Source organism: Metarhizium album (assembly GCF_000804445.1).
Source record: "Metarhizium album ARSEF 1941 chromosome Unknown scaffold_5, whole genome shotgun sequence".
Lineage (NCBI taxonomy): Eukaryota > Fungi > Ascomycota > Sordariomycetes > Hypocreales > Clavicipitaceae > Metarhizium > Metarhizium album.
In genome coordinates this window covers 570,907-586,134 of record NW_024467579.1, presented here as the reverse complement: position 1 = coordinate 586,134, position 15,228 = coordinate 570,907, and the positions used below count along the sequence as shown (strand labels likewise).

The 15,228-nt window shown below is 55.2% G+C and overlaps 5 protein-coding genes across 5 annotated transcripts; 3 read left to right on the top strand and 2 right to left on the bottom strand.

Moving 5' to 3' along the window:
* Positions 1-1,199: 1,199 nt before the first annotated feature.
* MAM_02886 (charged multivesicular body protein 3) lies at positions 1,200-2,002 on the bottom strand (the record flags this gene model as incomplete). Its single annotated transcript, XM_040821685.1, has 2 exons — positions 1,200-1,844; positions 1,955-2,002. 2 exons carry the CDS (start codon positions 2,000-2,002, stop codon positions 1,200-1,202), a joined length of 693 nt encoding a protein of 230 aa, XP_040680254.1.
* A 1,220-nt stretch (positions 2,003-3,222) lies between these two features.
* On the top strand, positions 3,223-4,265 carry MAM_02885 (HSP20-like chaperone; the record flags this gene model as incomplete). The annotated part of the gene is made up of 4 exons (XM_040821684.1): positions 3,223-3,247; positions 3,431-3,826; positions 3,941-3,961; positions 4,090-4,265. The coding sequence occupies 4 exons, from the start codon at positions 3,223-3,225 to the stop codon at positions 4,263-4,265; spliced, it is 618 nt and encodes a 205-aa protein (XP_040680253.1).
* Positions 4,266-5,440: 1,175 nt separating this feature from the next.
* On the bottom strand, positions 5,441-7,944 carry MAM_02884 (protein mlo3-like protein; the record flags this gene model as incomplete). The annotated part of the gene is made up of 6 exons (XM_040821683.1): positions 5,441-5,821; positions 6,157-6,415; positions 6,470-6,543; positions 6,597-6,761; positions 7,634-7,663; positions 7,720-7,944. The coding sequence occupies 6 exons, from the start codon at positions 7,942-7,944 to the stop codon at positions 5,441-5,443; spliced, it is 1,134 nt and encodes a 377-aa protein (XP_040680252.1).
* Positions 7,945-10,233: 2,289 nt separating this feature from the next.
* On the top strand, positions 10,234-11,398 carry MAM_02883 (CCCH finger DNA binding protein; the record flags this gene model as incomplete). Its single annotated transcript, XM_040821682.1, has 2 exons — positions 10,234-10,874; positions 10,939-11,398. 2 exons carry the CDS (start codon positions 10,234-10,236, stop codon positions 11,396-11,398), a joined length of 1,101 nt encoding a protein of 366 aa, XP_040680251.1.
* Positions 11,399-13,523: 2,125 nt separating this feature from the next.
* Positions 13,524-14,941, top strand: MAM_02882 (mitochondrial carrier protein; the record flags this gene model as incomplete). The annotated part of the gene is made up of 4 exons (XM_040821681.1): positions 13,524-13,803; positions 13,989-14,393; positions 14,459-14,611; positions 14,688-14,941. 4 exons carry the CDS (start codon positions 13,524-13,526, stop codon positions 14,939-14,941), a joined length of 1,092 nt encoding a protein of 363 aa, XP_040680250.1.
* Positions 14,942-15,228: the final 287 nt, after the last annotated feature.

Sequence of the window (15,228 nt, the reverse complement as noted above, 5' to 3'; positions counted from 1 at the left end):
CCCCCCCCCCCCCTCGGCGCATCTTGACCTGTGACTTCAACTCGAGCTGAGCTGAATGGGAGGCTGTTTGATAACCACTGACAGTTGGTTGCGGCCGATACATCACACAGTCGGTCGACCCTTCGTAATTTCCTCCCCTGGTGATGATGCCTCTCTTCCTCCTGAGTCCTAAACCCCGACCGGGTCCATGTTACGAGCGTGCTGTTGGTAGGGACTCGTGTTGAAGAGCGCTCCAGTGAAATGTGACGAGACCCGGGACCGTTGCCGTCGGAGTTGGACCCGGCCGCTGTTGGCCGTTGGTCCTGGTCAAACTTGCGACCCCGTGTACGGAGTATGTTGTATTGTCTATTCTGGGGCAGCAGCTTCGTTCGGGGCCACGGCGTGACACCCGACTGACCGACCGACGACGGGGAAGGGAATTCCGCAACTCTTTCGAACGCTTGTCGGGTTAGATCCATACTGGTGGTATTACAAGATACGTATCCACGTAATATCGCGTCGTGGACACAGCGAGTGCCCTGTACCCCTCGCATCGTATTGCCTGTATGATGATGGTGATGATGATGATGATGATGATGTGGGTGACTGGTATTGAGACCTTTGATGAGGGTCGGTGATGACCCCCTCCGCCACGGGAATCGAAATTGTCAGTGCGCCGGGTGGCCGGACGGAGTGCAATCGAGCCGCGCGCGTTGGCCGGCGCGCCCCTGTTGAATTTGTAGTTATCCGCGTCGTCTCGACTCTCGATGAATGATGTGACATGTCGCGGCCACGCTGCAGGGTAGGCATGTGGAACGGACCAAGCGCGCGGTGAGGAAAGACGCTGCTGGAGCTGTCTGCGCAGCGTGCTGTCCTCGACTCCTCGTGGGGCGGGATACAGAGGCCCAGGAGCCACGGGGCATGCTCGTCATCCCCACGAGATAGATGGACAAGTGTCTGGAATCCGGAGTCGTCTTGTCGAGAGGTTCTACATTGGCCGAGACGCCCGGCGCGGTGAGCCACGTCAACCAGCCCCTGCCCCTGCAGCACGAGGCCAAAGGGACGCGAACAGACAAAAGGGCCATGTGGATTCCGGGCAATGGAATTCCCGAGCAAAGAGCTGCTATGCTTACAACGAAAACCGCACGTGTATCCTGCGCCGACAACGCCCTTGCCAATGTAACCGCCCATGAATCCCAAAACGCTTCCCGCCCTCACTCCTAGCTCCTCAACGCATCCAGCCGATTCCGCATCTGATCCATCATGGCCTCTGCATCCTCCTCCTCCTCCTCCTCCTCCTCGTCGTCGTGGACTTGCTGCGTTTGCAGCTGCGGCGCGGGCGCGACAGGCAAACTGGGTTCCTTTCTATCCTTCAAAATCTCACCCAGCACCCTGTCCACCTCGCCCTCGTCCTCTACAAGCATGTCTCCGTCCTCGGGCAATATATCCTCGACCATCTCCTCGATGATGCCGGCTTTCATCAGCTCCGCGCTCAGCTGCTGCATGGTTTGTGCCATCTCGGGGAGGCGTATCAGCCGGTTGAGGTCCTTCATGATTCCGACGCTGGAGCGGATGGAGCCCTCAATCTTGCGCACGGCAAAGGCCTCGCTCACTTGCATCTGGACCGAGTTAAGCTGGGCCTTGGAGGTGATTGTGCGGGCCGAGGCGCGGCGTTGACGGACGAGCTCGTGGGCAAAGTCGCGGACTTCCTTTTGGGCCTGCTTGGCGCGGGCAGGGTCTTTCTGGGCGCGCTTGTCGGCCTGTACGATGAGGTTCTTTATCTTGACTTCATTTTGTTTGTTGGCGGCGATGTCCCGGTCTAGTTTGCGGATGTTGGAGCGGATGAGGGCATTGCATTTGCGGAACTGCCGTGCGGGGGGTCAGCACCACGAACGAAGGCCTGTATTGTACATGTGCGTGCGTGCGTTTTTTTTTGATTGAACTGCGTCGGGCGGTGTGAAACTCAGACACTGACCTGTGCTTGGGGATCGGGTTTTGCAAAGAGGCTTCTGAATGCCTCCATGGTGGATGGCTCAGGTCCAGGACGGGGGAGAGGAGCGAGGAGCCTGACGGATTTGATGGCGGTCGTGGATCGGCGATGGAGGCATGGGATGACGACAACGAGATGCGGTGTCGTCTCGTCTGAGGGGGAGTGACTGGCGATGGCGGCGACGTCGAGATGGAGGGGCGCGGCGGTGACGTTGAGTGGTGATGCGGTTGCGACACGAGGCTGGAGAGATGGAGTGGTGTTTCGGTGCTGGGCCGTCCGCGGTCGACGGGTCGTCAATGTTCGTTTCAATGGTCGGTGTTGGGAGCGGGGCCAACAGCTGCGGGTAGAACATGAAGTCTTGGTCGCAGCAGTTGGAAAGACCAATTCAAGCATGACAGGAGGACTATCGCAACGAGCACGTCGGCAGTCTGCAGTGCCAGAACCGAGTCGCTGACGTATTGCATAAGCACCTGAGTAGGTTATGAAAGACCGCCGACGCCGGCCAATGCGGCTCGGTCAGGTTCGACCGTTGGTCCTTCCCTTCCACCTGGGGCGTTGTGTGTTTTGCAGGAGGACGGTGCAGGTACATTGCAGTGGGCGGCAGAGAGAAGCTGGCTACGGACTTGAGTAAGCAGAGCAGGTACCTGGCCATCGCGTCTTGTACTAGCGCATACTTGCTTGGCAGTACGGAGCAGGCCCTCTCTGTATCTGCCCAGGATGGTGCTCGTCAACTTCCAAGGCCATCAACATCTAAATACTCCGGAGCCCTTGAGCCTGCCGCCGACCCACTTTGCGCTTCCTGCCCACCGCACCGCACCGCAGACCTGGGCGCCTGGCAGCTCCTGACAGTCCTGGACATGTTTCCTCGCCGTTCTGACGCCTTCCACAGCTCCAGCTGCGACGGGCCCAACAGCCAACGAGCCGCAGCCGCCCGCCACTCACCTGCTCCGCTCAGCCTGTCGGCATCCACCCAAGGATCCCCAAGGGGCCCTCCAAGGCCAAGGCCACCGCGCAATAACAACTTTGCAGGGCAGCCTCGTTTGTGAGCTTTCATCTTCTTTCCTGCCTCTGCCCGCTCTTCTGTGTTGGCACCAAACCACTATCCAGCCTCGTCTTCTCAACGGCTGCCGTTTCGTTGCACTTTTCCCATCTGCAATTGTTCATCGAGTAGCTTCATCGAGACGGCCACCCTTTTCTCACGCACACCTCGCTTTGCTTGCCATCACAGCTCCCTCGTCCCGTCATCCTTCATCATGGCCGAGACTGCTACTCCTGAAGGTTTGTGACAGCTCATCAATGCCACTCCACGCGACTGCCATCTTGCCCGGATAATTTTCCTTCTCTGCAAAAGGAAACGGGGAGAGGTAGGGGGCTGATGGAGGCCACAAAAAAAAAAACACACACACACACACAAGGATTCGCTGGTCACAGTGCCCCCGCTGACAGTCCTCGCGTAAACAGTTCTTTGGGCCCAGCGCTCTCCTCAATCTGTCGAAGACGAGAACAACTTCGTCTTCTTGACCATCAACGTCCCTGATGTCTCCAAGGACGATATGCAGCTCGACCTCAAGCCCGATTGCCTTACCTTCACCGGCACCTCTGGTACCTTGAAGCGCAAATACCATGTTGAGCTGCCTTTCTACGCCGAGATTGACCCCAAAGAGAGCAAAATCCATCACACCGACAAGAATATTGAGATAAAGATTCAGAAGAAGGAGAGCAAGAAGGAGTACTGGCCGCGACTTCTCAAGGACTCCAAGAAACCCCACTTCGTCAAGACCGACTTTGACAAGTGGGTTGACGAGGACGAACAGAACGAAGCAGCCGAGGATGACTTCTCGCAGTTTGGCGGCATGGGTATGTCAAGGACTCAAGGGTTCACGCCTTGAGCTTCCCCCCCCTTTTTTTCTTTCCGCCAAAGCACGGCTTGTGCAAGTACGCGCGTCAGAACTGAAGCTAACAAACATGCAGGTGGCATGCCAGGAATGGGCGGTACGTCGACATCAAATCTTTTATTCTGAAACCCCGAGACCCGCTTGGCGATTTTTCATGACAAGAATTACATGTATTTATAAATGTCAAGGGAAAAGAGGCGAATTTGCTGACGTCTTGGTGTTTAGGTGACTTTGGCGGTATCGACTTCTCCAAGCTCGGTGGTGCTGGAGGCATGCCCGACCTTGGCGCCATGGGAGGAGAGGAGGGCGAGGAAGGCGAGGACAGCGGTGACGATGACGATGACGACATGCCTGCGCTGGAGGGCGAGGGCGAGGGCGAGGGCGCTGCCAAGAAGGAGTAAAGATGATGACTGCTTAGACGGATGTTCAAGCTGCACCAGGCAAGTTGCAGCAGCAGACGGAGTTTAGCAATGAGTGACACGAGAAATATTGATCAAGGGATGAATTATGGAGAGTCTTTAGGACGCCGGCCTCTGTGCGCCTTTTCCCCTTTGCATGTGTGTCAGTTTCCTCCCGTCTCACTTTTTTTTTTTGGGTGGTTTGTCTGTTTGCGGCTGATGATCTGTGTCGGTCATGGTGAAGAAGAGGCATGTCATGACCGACAGCCATGATACATGTCATGTCATAGCAGAGGCAAGGCACGAGCGGCAAACCGGAATCCCAACAACAGCCCTCAACCCCCATGACGGCGTCGTCAGCCGCCGTCGTCCTCAAGTCTGACAAACCGCACATGTCTTTGCCTCGAGCAATTGCCTGGCCAGCCCGGTGATGTGCCCCCACCCCGCCATCCCATTTGGCATCCGCCCATCCGACCGACTCTCTCTCCGTCTTCGTACTGCCTCCCGAGTCCCGTCGCACCGAATTCCCAAAGGTGGCTTGCCCGCCCAGACGCCCGGGGACGTACTACCGTCCCAACACCATGTGCGTTCGGGAAGAGAAAGGAAAAAAAGAAAAAAAGGACGCCGCCGATTACAAACCACCAAACTACAAGCTATTTCCCAGAATCCAAGACAATCTTCGTAAGTCATGTAGCCAGCAGGATGTAACAACCGATCCGGCGGCGTCCAAGCCCCCCCCCTCTTCTTGTTCTCCTTCGCCGCTTTTGGCCGCCCCAGCCAGCAGACCCTCGATATATATAGCTCGTCGGCGTCGGCGGCGGCGGCGTCGGCGGCGGGGAGACAAGCGCGAGAAAAAGTCGGCAGACATGGGCACAAAGGACCGTTCCCGTTCCCATTTCCATTGTCGAGTTTTCCGTCTACCCTCCCGCCGCGCCCGCCAGACTGCTCGATCCAGGTCCAGGTCCAGGGAGACAAGGACGACAAGGGGGCGGGGGACGAGAAGGATGCAAAAAAAACAAGAAAGAGGGCGCGCAGAGCAACAGCACCAGCAGCAGCAGCAGCAGCACATGAACGACTCCAACGACGGCCCCTGGCTTCGCACACGTCACGTCACGCGCGCACGCCGTCCCCTCTCGACGGGCACAATCGACAGACATGCCCTCGGCGCCCTCCACCATCTACACCTCTCTGGACGCGGCGAGGGCAGCGTGCAGCGGCGCCTGCATCACGGCCTGGCCCGCTGACGAGCCGTACCTCGTGCCGCCTCCCGCCGACCAGCTCTCGAGGGAGATGGCGTACAGGGACGGCTCGGTGCGAGGCGCCTCTGAGAAGTCGTCTCCGCGCAGCTTGACCGAGTCTGCGACGTCTTGACTGCCGTGACAGCAGGACTTGGGCCGTCCATCGTGTCCCGCGTCACTTTGTCTTTTTTCAACAATCTCTTCGCCGAGTGAATCATCATCGTCACCATCACGGGCACTCCTTCCACCATCCTCGAGACAAGCAAGTCTCCCCTCGTCGTCGGCGCGCCACGGGTACAGGGCAACCAAGACATGTTCATCCTGCCATCGTCACCTCCTGTATTTGTACTCGGCATCTATCTGCTTTGCTCCCACCGTCCTCCGCTAGGCGCCAGGCCTTCAGAATAACAAATATAGCAACACGGACAAGGTCGACTCTGACCCCTCGAGTCTGCAGCGTCACGCTCAAGTGAACCATCCACAGCGCACATCTTCACCTCTGTACCCTCTTGCAAGCACACTTTTTTCATATTCATTGGGTATTATAGTTAAAATCAAGTTTAATCAGCCTTCCCACCTTGACTGCAACGTATACAATTACTACGTACGCCCAAGTTAGTCATGTGTGCAACAAGAAGCCATGTACTTCAACATACCATAATCTCATCCTCCATCGGCGCGTCAGCAGTAGCACCGGCAGCCCCTGTAGCAGCACCAGCGCCAGCATTTGCACCTTCGGCATTGCTCTTGAAATAGTCCGTCATCTCCGAATCCAGTTCTTCAGCCGTCTTTTTGGCAGGGCGAGCGCTGCGGCCACGGCGCTTCTTGTTTGCCGTCTTGCCGTCGCCAGCCTTGCCAACGCCACCGGTAGCGCCTTTACCAGAAGCAGCCGACTTGGGCTGAGCCTTGGGCTGGCTAAATGATTCGTCAGCTCTAGGCTCACACATCCAAGGTAAACGTTCAACTCACGTAGCTCGCTCGGCCAGGGACTTGACTGGCGGCATGACTTTGTCGGCCTGAGCTGCACCGACAACAATCTCGATCTGTCTTCGTCAGAGTCCTGCATCGACTTGCTTACATTGCGTCTGATACGAACCTTGATGGGTCGGTTGTCAACAAGGAGGCCATTCAGCTTCTGGAAAGCCTTGCCAGCGCCGTCCGGCTTGTGGAAAGTGACATTGGCAATGCCACGGCTGACGGAGTTGGGGCCATAAACGAGATCAACTCTCTTGATCGGTCCAACGGCTTGGACAAAATATTCCTATTGAGGACGCGTGTCAGGTTAGCGGTGGTCGGGGATCCAGGATTAACCATCGCCGAGAGTCCGAGGTCCGATCCTGTCCAAGAAAAATTCGTCGCAAATCATAAGTCCTGTTGCAGGATGACCGAAAAGAGCTATGGCAGTTGACGAACGAGTAGAGCAGTGAGCCACGAATGCCAACACCGACGTCCATTCTTTTTTTCCCTTCACACGTCCAGATGTTATGATGTTTCGAAAGGCGACAGCAAAACTTGAGACATCGGCCATCGCAGCAAACGTGCAATTTGAGCAGCCTGGGAGTTGAAGTACACATAACTGAACCGTAGCCGTATCAAAAACGAAGCCGATCTAGTTGTTGTATGTTGCTCCCAGGCCCAAAAGAATCGCAAAACGTACACAAGGCTGACCAGGTCGGAGCCTCCCTCTTCTCATACAGCGACAGCTCGTCACCTTTTCAGGGAGAAGACGCTCGTGGCCATGGCAGAGCTCACTGCTATACTCGATTGCGTCCAACCGTGATGTGATGATCTCATCGCGTGGGTCGATGGAGTAAACCACCGAAGCCAGTGCCTCTTGAACAGATTGCCGCAGTTTCTTCCAAGTCATCGTTTAGCTCTATGCTGACCAGGCATATAATGAGTACGATGCGAGGCGATACTGCTCTCAACTTCCAACGCGACGCAATATGTTTCAGATATTTCAAGCGACTCGGAAGGAGACTCGGGCGGGCGTTCGGAGCGTCATATCACAGACACAAGAGGCAAGCCGCTCGTGAAGAACGTTTGGACGTCGAAAATTACAAGGAGGAGTGCGGCGAAGAAGGAAACGTCGAACAAAGTCCGGAAGGTGCGAGACCTTCAACGGAAACATACCTTGATCTGCTGCTCCGAGACGTCCTTGGGCTGAGAATTGTTAGTGAGATGCTACGAAGATTCATTGCTAGAAAAAGCGTGCGTACCAGATTGCTGACAATGACCTTGCTTTCTCCATGAGCAGCCGCAGCTTTGGCAGGAGCGGGCTTGGCCGCGCTGCCACGAGCAGGCTTGGAAGCCTTCTGAATACCACCAACGGGGGCAGCAGTCTTGGGGCCAGTTGAGCGTCGCTGAGACGGGCGGCGGTTACGGGCAGATTGGCGCTTAGCCGAGACGATATCGTCAAGAGGCTTATCGAGTTTGCTCGACATTTTGTATGGTGGCGAAAAGAAGAAGCCTGGATTTGTCGGAAGTTGATCTTGCAAGAGGGAAGAAATGGTCAAAAAATGATTGCTTTCGCGATAAGCCGGTCAGAGAAATGAAGTACAGATCACTGAGCGAGGTGCTTTGACGCGCGAGGCCAAGGATGCGATGTTGTGAGGCCAAAACGACAACAGGTCGCGTCGCCAGAGTGGTCCGAATGAAAAGTGTGTGGTCGAAGTGAAAAGACTGAAATGGCTTGTGCCAAGTCCAAGAACGGGTCACTGGAAGGGCGACGCGCGATCTCGAAGAAGAAGAAGAAGAGGAAGAAGGAAGAGAAGAAGGGAGGCGATAGTTTGCAGTAGCGACAAAAGTGTTGCTGTTGAAAAGCCTAGAGATGTCGATGAGGGGAGGAAGAGAGGAAGAACAACGATCCAACAAGCCAAGGACCAGGGGGGAGAAAAGGGCAGATAAACAGGTCCCAGCCAAGAGGGAAGGCGCAGCTGACTACGACTGCCGCAAGCCTGTAGAGTTGGCCTAGCTCAAAACGCCGACGCTTGGCTGATTCAAGGACTGGTACGTACTCCGAACGGAGCGCTAGATAACGTAAGCACAAGCGAGGCGTGGGCCGAGTTGGGCATTGGTTGGCTACAAGCCAATTAGAGCTTGTGCAGCGCGGCTCGTCATCCCGACTTGCCAGGTTGCTTGCTGCCTTGCATCAACAATAATGCCCAACGAACGGAAAAGAATAAGACCACCATTGTCGCGTCACTTTCCATTATATTTATACGTCCGCCTCCGTTGAATTATTCGCATCCGTTGTTGTCTTTGCCAGAACGCACCAATTGCACTCCATGAAGCCTCGTCCAGCTACACGAACCGGCTATGTCTGCCTTGCGCAGAATGACATCAATTGATGTCTGCCACGACTCATTCATTGTAGACGATGATGGGAGTGTGTACATGGGGAGGGATTGAATGATCAGCGTAGCAACATGGCACCAACATCCCAGTGCCAGAACTTGATTCAACTCCGCAGGTACTAATACGCTTTACTGAGCATCGGATGGGAAATTAAAAAAATAGAAATGCCAAGTCGACCGTTGTCCACGCCTGGGCATGGAAGACACGCTTTCAAGCTGTGCTGACCGAGTGAGCTATTTGCTGCGCCAAAACCATATGCTGCCGCTGGAGGCTGTCCCAGTTGTGACAACTTGTGCTGGGTTGTGCGTTTGTCGCGATGCAGCTGCCCCTGCATTCACATCGGCTATGCACGAGTACCATCGTCCATCAAGTAGACTCTTTTTTGTTTCTATATTTGGTAGCTTCGTCAAGGATAAATTCTTTGCCTGCCCACCGTTAAGCCGCGACAAATTTACGCCCAAGAGCCGAAGCCTCGCGATCCGTGGAAGCCCCTCTTGTTCCGTGCCCAAACATGTTTCGAACGCCAGGTTCAAAGAACTAGATCCTCCTCAAATGTGACGTATGTATGTTGAGTCACTGAAAAGGCTGTTGAATGCACTGCTCTTTTATAATCGCCCACATGGTGTGGTGTAATCTTCTTTGATGCTCGCTGTCCCTTCACCCCCATGTTTGTTAATCATGACGACTTCGCGTGCTCGGCTCTGTTTGTCGCTGCGTTCGTTTCGAGAAAATGGTATGCAACGATTAGAAGCACGGATGCTGCTCCAAAAAAGACGGCAAGAGAGAAGAGATCGCGATCAGAGATCATGCTGAGCGGTGGGCAATGCGACGGACGGTATCGACGGACGGTGTATGCTGGGGAGGGCTACGTTAGATCTAGAAAACGGCGTAGGGTAATAGCACTGAAGAAACTCACAAAAATGCTGATGGCAAGACTGGAAAAATCATCCAATAAGGGTATGCGGTTGTGATGGCCAGAGAGAACAGCTGGAGCTTTCGTGGGCATTGGGGACTCCTAATGCTAAGGTGTCATTATGTAAGTTGATACCAGCATCCACCCAAATTCGGTGATGACCATTAGTAAAAGAGGGTCAGTCACGTGACCACGCTGATATCATCCACCAACTTGTGGCAGCCCGATAAAAAGTGACGGAACGACAGCAGGACCCGACTTCTTCCCCCACGTCGTCAAAGGCCGCCTTTTCATCAACGCCGAACCCGCGTGCGATCGACGTCTTCTTTTTGGTCGAATCTTGGAAGGCAGTGGCCAACTCGTTTTGAAAACAGACACTTGATTCAGCTTTCGACATTCCTACCGTCCCAATTCACTTCGCTTAAAGACGGTCTACATTTGAACGACCCCGCCACCGCCCAACATGCCACCTAAGAAGGCCGATAAGGGCGGTGGTGCCGCCAAGAAGGCTTCGGCCACCAAGCAGGTGGAAGACAAGACGTTTGGCATGAAGAACAAGAAGGGTGCTGTCGCCAAAAAGCAGATTGCTCAGATGACAAGCAATTTGAAGAATGGTGTAAGCCCTGAAGAGAAGAAAAAGCAGGCCGAGAAGGCCCAGCGAGAGAAGGAGAAGGCGGCGGCCGAGGAAGCCAAAAGGGAAACGGCATTGCTTCTCAACAAACCTGCTCAAATACAAAAAGTACCTTTCGGTGTAGATCCCAAGACGGTTCTTTGCATTTTTTTTAAAAAGGGAGATTGCGAGAAGGGCAAGAAATGTAAATTCTCCCATGATCCGAACGTCGAGCGAAAGACGGAGAAGAAGAACCTGTATGCAGACATTAGAGGGCAAGAAGAGGAGGAAAAGAAGAAGCAGGAGACCTCTGCTGAATGGGACGAAGAACAGCTGCGCAAAGTGGTCTTGTCCAAGAAGGGCAACCAAAAAACAACGACGGACAAGGTGTGCAAGTTTTTCATCTCGGCTATTGAGGATGGTAAATACGGCTGGTTCTGGGTTTGTCCAAACGGTGGAGATAAGTGCATGTACAGGCACGCTCTGCCGCCTGGGTACGTCATATCTTGCCTCGTGAAGTCTGTGACCATGTTTGTCAAACTCACACTCTCTCTATAGTTTCGTCTTGAAAACAAAGGAGCAAAGGGCAGCCGAGAAGGCACTCATGGACAAGTCTCCGCTCAAGACCCTTACCTTGGAAGACTTTCTGGAATCTGAGCGACACAAACTCACTGGCACTCTGACGCCCGTCACTCCAGAGACCTTTGCCAAATGGAAGAAGGAACGCCTTGACAAAAAGGCGGCCGAGGAACAGCTCCGCAACGCCAAGGAGAACACTGGCCGTGCACTATTCGAGAGCGGCAAGTGGCGTGATGAGGACGACTCTGAAGATGATGATGATGACGCATGGAACATTGAGAATTTGCGGAAAGAGACGGAAGCATTACGTGAGAAGAGAGAAGAGCAAAGACTGACCGCCACCGGCGGCGAAGTATCTCTGACAGCAGAGCCTGCCGAGCCAGAGGATGTCAACGAACAAGCCGATCAGGTGACAGAGGCAGCGTCTGCCGGTGCGTGAACGAAACTATGGATCATGGTTCGAGACAAAGACTATTCCGGCCTCACCTGGCTTTCTTGACAGAAACGGACTGGGGCAATTCCGAGCACTGCCAGTGCCGGCTACGAAATGACGGCACCTGCTGGACAACTTCCACGCGTGGGGAACCGTCGCTCTGAATCAGCGAGATATATCTCGCTGCATTTCACTAGTATTAGAGAGTACATCAGACTGGTCAGGGGGAGGAAGAGTGCGAGATGATTTACAGCGCAAAACGCACTGTCAAGGAGAATACAATTATTCTCCTTCGTTGATCTTCTGTCAAACCATGATGAACGTGTCATGCTACACTAGGCGTCGAGTGATTTTCACTGGAAAACTATGCCGCCGACATCTCCAGGCTTGGTCATGGCAGCCCAGGCTGATCATGTTGTTGCTCGCTTATCTATACACGGCTTTGCCTCCAAGACATGAAATGAAAGACATGGACTGACCTTTTTGCTCCAAGGCCGTCCAGCAGGACCCTACTCTATGTCGTTGAGCGGTGTCCCGGTGGACTCACTTGCCTCAACTCAGCCCCCGGGAGGTGATTGATATGATACATCCCCCTGTCCGCAATATCGCAGTGACCAGAGTTGATTGCTGCAACGTGGAGTCGGTACGGAGTACTCGGTACTGTGGACGACATTGCCTAGTGACTGCGCCATCAAAAGCCACGGCATGCTCATGCACGCCATGATGGGGACAACAGACGTCTGATTGTTGGCATGTGTGCTGTAATAAGAGGCGAGAGGAGGGGTTCATGTAACGGCTGGAAAGTACTTGACTCGGGCAGGTGATCTCGAGACGAGTCGATCGAAGCATTCGAAGCCAAGCCAAGCCAAGGGCTGGGTAGCACTCTGCACGGCTGCTTACCTAAGGCCGGATGGCCAAGCGCCCAGGTACCCACCGGAGTACTTGACCTGAAGTAGTACTACTGCTCGAGTACGGAGTACTCCGTGCCTACTCCGTACTGGAGTAGGTATTTTGGAGGCGTGCAACCAGCGAATGGCAGGCAAAATGACGGCCGGGAGTTGGGTGTGTGCGATGATGATGATGATGATGGAGACGCTCAAGAAGGGCATGGTCGATGCAGCATGCAGCCACCGACAAGTCGGCCAATGCCGACTGGGCTACTCCGTACTGTTGAAACCTTCAACAAATGCAAATGTCCAAGTGGCCCTCGCCTTCTGCTGCGTCCCTGCAGAGGCTGTTTTTGTCTGGCGCGTTTTGCGCGTGAGGAGCTGCCCAACCCGGGTCAAGTCCGCTTTCTTCCTTTGATGGACGGGCCAGCTTTGCCTCGTCAAGTCGAGCCTTTGCCTTTGTCCCCCCATCAGCATCAGATCCTCTGCGAGCTCGACTCCGGCAACTCGCAATCGTTGAAAGCCCGCCCGCACGTGCGGTGTGCCGTTGCCGTCGGTGCTGCCGTCAGTGCTGCTCCACCCAAGCACAGTGCCGCAGCCCGCCCGCACAGGCCCCCAAGGAACCCGAGAGCTTCCCCAAGCTCCCCACGCCGCGCCAGAGCGTCATCCATGCCACTGCCACTGCCACTGCCACTGCCACCACCGCAGGTTACAACCAAGCGTCGAGAATCCCGAACCCCTCCCTCGTCCGAGCAAGCTGTGCCGTGATTGTCAACAGCAAGCACCGCTTCGCCGCCCGAATCGTCATCACCTCCTACCGTCTCTCTATTCCCCCCGTGGTCTCGACAACTTCCAAGGGCCGCCTTGCTCCGTACTCCGTACCTGCCCGGGCATTAGGAGCTCCCAGCCTTCCGGAGACCGCTGCCGCTCTTCGGTGTCGACATCCGCCCTCGTCTTTGCATCAGTACTCGATACTGAACCGGCCACTCCATTGACCTCCGCCCATTGATGGCAGCTGCGCTTCTGGATAACTAGGTCGTGCTGCCGCCCGCGCACACCCCAGACTCGCTGCTGGTCTCGTCGCTCTCGTCGAGATCACCGGGTCTGAACCGCGCGCGCGTGTGTGCCGTGGCCGCCTGTCCCATCCCGCTCGCCTCGTCTTCTTTTGCCTCCCAGCGCTCCGGGCAATCTGTCTGCCCAGGGTCCCGCGACGAGAGACGGCCGTCCGGAACTTGTCCAGAAGCATGACCGTGGAGGCAAATCGTCATCAGCAGCAAGATGTCCCAGGCCGCCTCGCCGCGACAGCAGTCATGCCTTCCACCACCCGCCCACGAGACCACGCAAACTCCTTCCTCAAGCGTTATCAGACCGAAATAGCTGCCAGCTCGTCGAGTGTGTTTTCCACGCTGGCCGCCTTCCCCCTTGACAGTGTCAAAACTCGCATGCAGACCTATCAGTACCGCGGCTTCATTGACTGTGTCAAACATACCTATCGCACCGAACATCTGGGTGGGTTTTTCCGAGGTAAGCATTGGCTTTGTCCCTTCAACGGCGCTGGGGTCGACGTGGTTGAGTCGCAGTCGGCGTGCTGCAGTTGTAGCTGTAAATCGAAACCAGAACCTCCCCCCCGCCGGTGCTTCTTTTACCCGCATATCGAAAAGCCGACTCCAAGCAATTGCAAGACTAACTCGTGTGCTTCTTTTCTGTAGGCGTCATGGCCCCCATGGCCAGCATTACCCTCGTCCGGACTGTGTCCTTCTCCATTTACCAACGAGCGAAATATTCATACGCGGCTTGGGTGAAACGAAATACGGGATATGACATCCTCGGCCACGTGAACAAGCCGGGTACATACCCAAATCTATACTCGGTGGCCTGCTTCGGTGCTGCAGGCGCCACGGCCGGCTCTGTCATCACATTCATCGCCTGTCCGTTTGAACTCACAAAGCTCAGCGCACAGGTGTCTGTGCTCCTGGCAGAAAGAGCAGGCAACTGCCAGAAGAGCAAGGCGGTGGCGTCGAGCTATCAGAACAAAGGAACGTTGAGGACCATGGCCAACATCATCAAGCACCGTGGCGTATTGGGGCTTTACACAGGCCTCAGGTTACACTTGTGTAAGCTTGTCAACTTTCCCGGCCGAGCTTCCCGGCACTCCAAGACTAACGGCACAATCAACCAGTGCGTGACACGCTGGGGACGTCAATCTACTTCATGGTGTACGAGAGCGGAAAGCAGCTCGGGACAACCCTGGCGGGCGACAATCCGAACAGCAACAAGTTGGCGGTGGTGACAGCCGGCGGCATGTGCGGTCTCGTGTCCTGGGCGTTGATCTGTAAGCAGGCCTTCTTGATAATAAGCCTCTGGCCACCTCGGCCTCGTCGCCGCACTAACACCGTCCGTGCGTGCAGACCCCGTCGATTCCGCGAAGAGCATATACCAACGAAACTCGCTCCTGCACTCTCGTGGCGAAAAGGTCGATCCCGCCCCCAAGATCGAATTCTTCAAGCGCCACATGTACCGCGGGCTGGGCGTCTCCATGAGCCGCTCGTGCCTCGTCAACGCCATCTTCTTCTCGTCGTTTGAATTCGTCAAGAAGCGCATCAAGACGCTAGACGACGACGACGACAACATCAACAGCAATATCAGCAAGTCAAGGACGTAGTCTAGCGCCAAAATGGAAATGTCTTCTCTTTCTCTTGCCTCGTAGAAGAGGAAAACCAGGTCCGTCGGGGAATCAGATCCCTTGACAGCCAAATGGCTTTATGCTCTCCCTTTACCATCTGGCAGGAGGCTTCCCTGCGCGTGCACATGATGAAATGGGCGTTCTTGCGGTCCTTTGTCAGTATTGCTAGTCTTCCAGTGGACATCATCAGGCCGGTCCCGGCTCGTGGAAGTGCGTGTTTTTTTCCCATGAAGATCTGCCATGCCCACGGAGCAGGGCTGAGGACT